This window comes from Habropoda laboriosa, unplaced genomic scaffold (genome assembly GCF_001263275.1).
Source record: "Habropoda laboriosa isolate 0110345459 unplaced genomic scaffold, ASM126327v1 scaffold81, whole genome shotgun sequence".
In the NCBI taxonomy this organism is placed as follows: domain Eukaryota; kingdom Metazoa; phylum Arthropoda; class Insecta; order Hymenoptera; family Apidae; genus Habropoda; species Habropoda laboriosa.
This window is the reverse complement of record NW_017100194.1, coordinates 225,932-228,647: the sequence shown is the minus strand read 5'-3', so window position 1 is coordinate 228,647 and position 2,716 is coordinate 225,932. Positions and strand designations below refer to the sequence as shown.

Genomic DNA, 2,716 nt, shown 5'->3' with positions numbered 1-2,716 from the left:
AATTAAACATAAATAAAACAAAATAGAAAATTAATAACTTCATTAAAATTTATGTTTTCACACTTAAATATAACGATAAAAAAGTTAAATTGCAATAAATAATATGTGTATTTTTATAAAATACGTACGAGTTATGGTTTGCTTTTTAATAAAATATATTAAAATTATTTGTATGGTTCATTAGTTGTACACAACTATTTTATTTTTCATTTATTGTAAATTTATAAAGATTTAAATATGATAATTCAGTTGACTCTTCACTGTGGAGGTTTAATGTATATCCTCGTTGATAAAATATGCACGTCTAAAAAAATACTCAAACACAACACTATCGAAACTACATGTACAACACAGATTTACGTAAAATTACAGAATGGAAATCCATGTATGATTTTGTGCATGTAATGGCTGATTTCTATGCAATAAATACGTTTGCACTTTTCTACTATTATGTTTTACAGCAAAGAAAATAGTTAAATTGTAACTAAATTTTAATGAAATCTAAAATACTATTGTCTACTTTTAAATATAAAATAAGTGTATAATTTTTATTATTGAAATATTTATCTGTTACATTTAAAATTGTAATTTATTATAAAATTTGATTTGTTTACATTAAAATATACACACTGCTATTAAAATCTAATTGATATATGCGTATGTGTATATATATAATGTGTGTATATATATATATATATGTGTGTGTGTGTGGTGTGTGTATATATTACAATGAGATAAAATTTTATAACATACTAAAGTATTATAAACAAATTTTACTCAAAAAACAAGATATACTCGAAAAACGTTTGATGATGCGTTAGAAAAATGATACTTGTACTATTATTATTATTATAAGAATAATTTTATAAAAAATTAGTTAAATTTACCAAATTATGGCATCCCATTGCTTGGAAGTTCAACATATCATACCATAAAGTGTCGACACCATCGGTGCGTTTATAGGCATAAGCGTTTCGTTTCTTGTCTATTCGTTTACGAAATTGGGTTATTGTTGGAAAGATGGAGCGGTCAATATGCGAAATATAAATAGAAATGTGCACTACTATTTAAACGTTTTAAATTTCATTATAACTATTTACAGTGATCCTATAAAATTCAAACTTGCGTGATTATTTGCAAGACTATTTAAAATACTAGAATTTTTGACATATACTGTGCTCCAATCACGGAAGAGCCATTATGTTGTGTCAACGTAATCGACGGCAGCACTGACGCCTCTTCAGTAATTAACCAAACAAAATGGACACCAAGATAACGATTAAACGAACATTCGTGCAGTAGATTTACATGGAATGTCCAGGAGAATGGGATTAACGTGTACACTACAGTGAGTCATACTTAATTAATGTTAAATGCTGATTTTCAATAATAGTATCTTAAAAGTTTGTATAAATTGCTTATGTCTTTTTTTAATTTAACAATATTGAAACTTAATTTTGACACTTTAATCTAGAACAAAACTCTATGATGTTATATCACATTCATAAATTTACATTCAAAATAAAAATTTGTAACTTTGTTCAAATTCAGACATTTCTTATTAATCTATTGTAGTTTTACATCATAGTTTTCTATATTGTTAGTACTCTTTTTTTTATGTTTATTATAAAAAACTATATACTTTTCCTCATTTTGTATTGCACATTTTAAAATAAATTGTAGTTCAAAGTAAATTGTGTAGATATGTAAATTGTTGTCAGTTTGATTATATTCTACATAATGTTTCATTTAAATATTATTCTTTCACGTTGTATCCCTTCATATTTGTCAAGTATAAAAAGTGTTTATTAACACAATGTATTACAATATAATATAATGAATTATATAATTCTTATTTACTGTTAAGTATTAACATGCAAAATTATTTTTTTCTATGTATTTGTTTAAATACATTGAATTGTGTTATATATTAATTATCTTATTATTATAGTCGTGGAGCTTTTAAAATTTAATTAAAATTAAGGATAAAGCAAATATCTTTATTAAACTAGTAATCTTAAAACAACGAAACCTAATTCATTGTCTGTGTATTATAAGGTAAGCATGAAGTTATTTACTATAAATCTTTAATAATCACATACTGTTAATATCGTTAATGTATGAATTATAGTAAAAATATAAAGCAAACACTATCGAACAATAAGTTTTTTTTTTGTAATTCTCATTCTATTAAATAAGAAATGCTTTTTTTTTTGTTAATTATAAAAATCGTTAAACAAAATTGTGTCTTAAATAACTAATCATAAAAAGTAGAATTAAAAATTTCCAGAATGAGATTTTTTCGTTATTGTTCGTAAATTATTACCAATCTGTGAATTGCGTAATTTTATTTCTTTATTACAATTTTAATGTAATTCAAACTTATATTTGCGTGCAATTAACAAATAATTGAATGTAATGTCAAATACGGTCGTGATTCATTAAAGATGTCGTATATACGTATGCATTCAAGCTGATACCTAAAGGACAGGATTGGTTAATCGAATATCCTGCCCTGGTATCCTACTTTATAAGGTAAAATCTGATTGGTTCTCTTTGTGGTATAATTCGGACTCCGCCTTACTACCGCCAATTGCGTTGTGTGTTTTTACCATGATACCGAATACTTTATGCGCTAGGAGTGTAATTCTTGGAAGGTTGCAGCGTCCAATCTCCTTTCTTCTTCTCAGTGTTTTCTTAGTGTTTTCATTCAATG

At 25.1% G+C, this 2,716-nt stretch overlaps 1 protein-coding gene across 1 annotated transcript in view; it reads right to left on the bottom strand.

Moving 5' to 3' along the window:
- Positions 1 to 923, bottom strand: part of LOC108570224 (barrier-to-autointegration factor B) — a 1,482-nt gene extending 559 nt beyond the window's left edge. The window contains exon 1 of the mRNA XM_017932042.1: positions 888 to 923. Within this exon, the coding sequence (XP_017787531.1) occupies positions 888 to 923 (36 nt within the window). The remainder of the gene's footprint in view (positions 1 to 887) is intronic.
- Between the last annotated feature and the right edge of the window lie 1,793 nt (positions 924 to 2,716).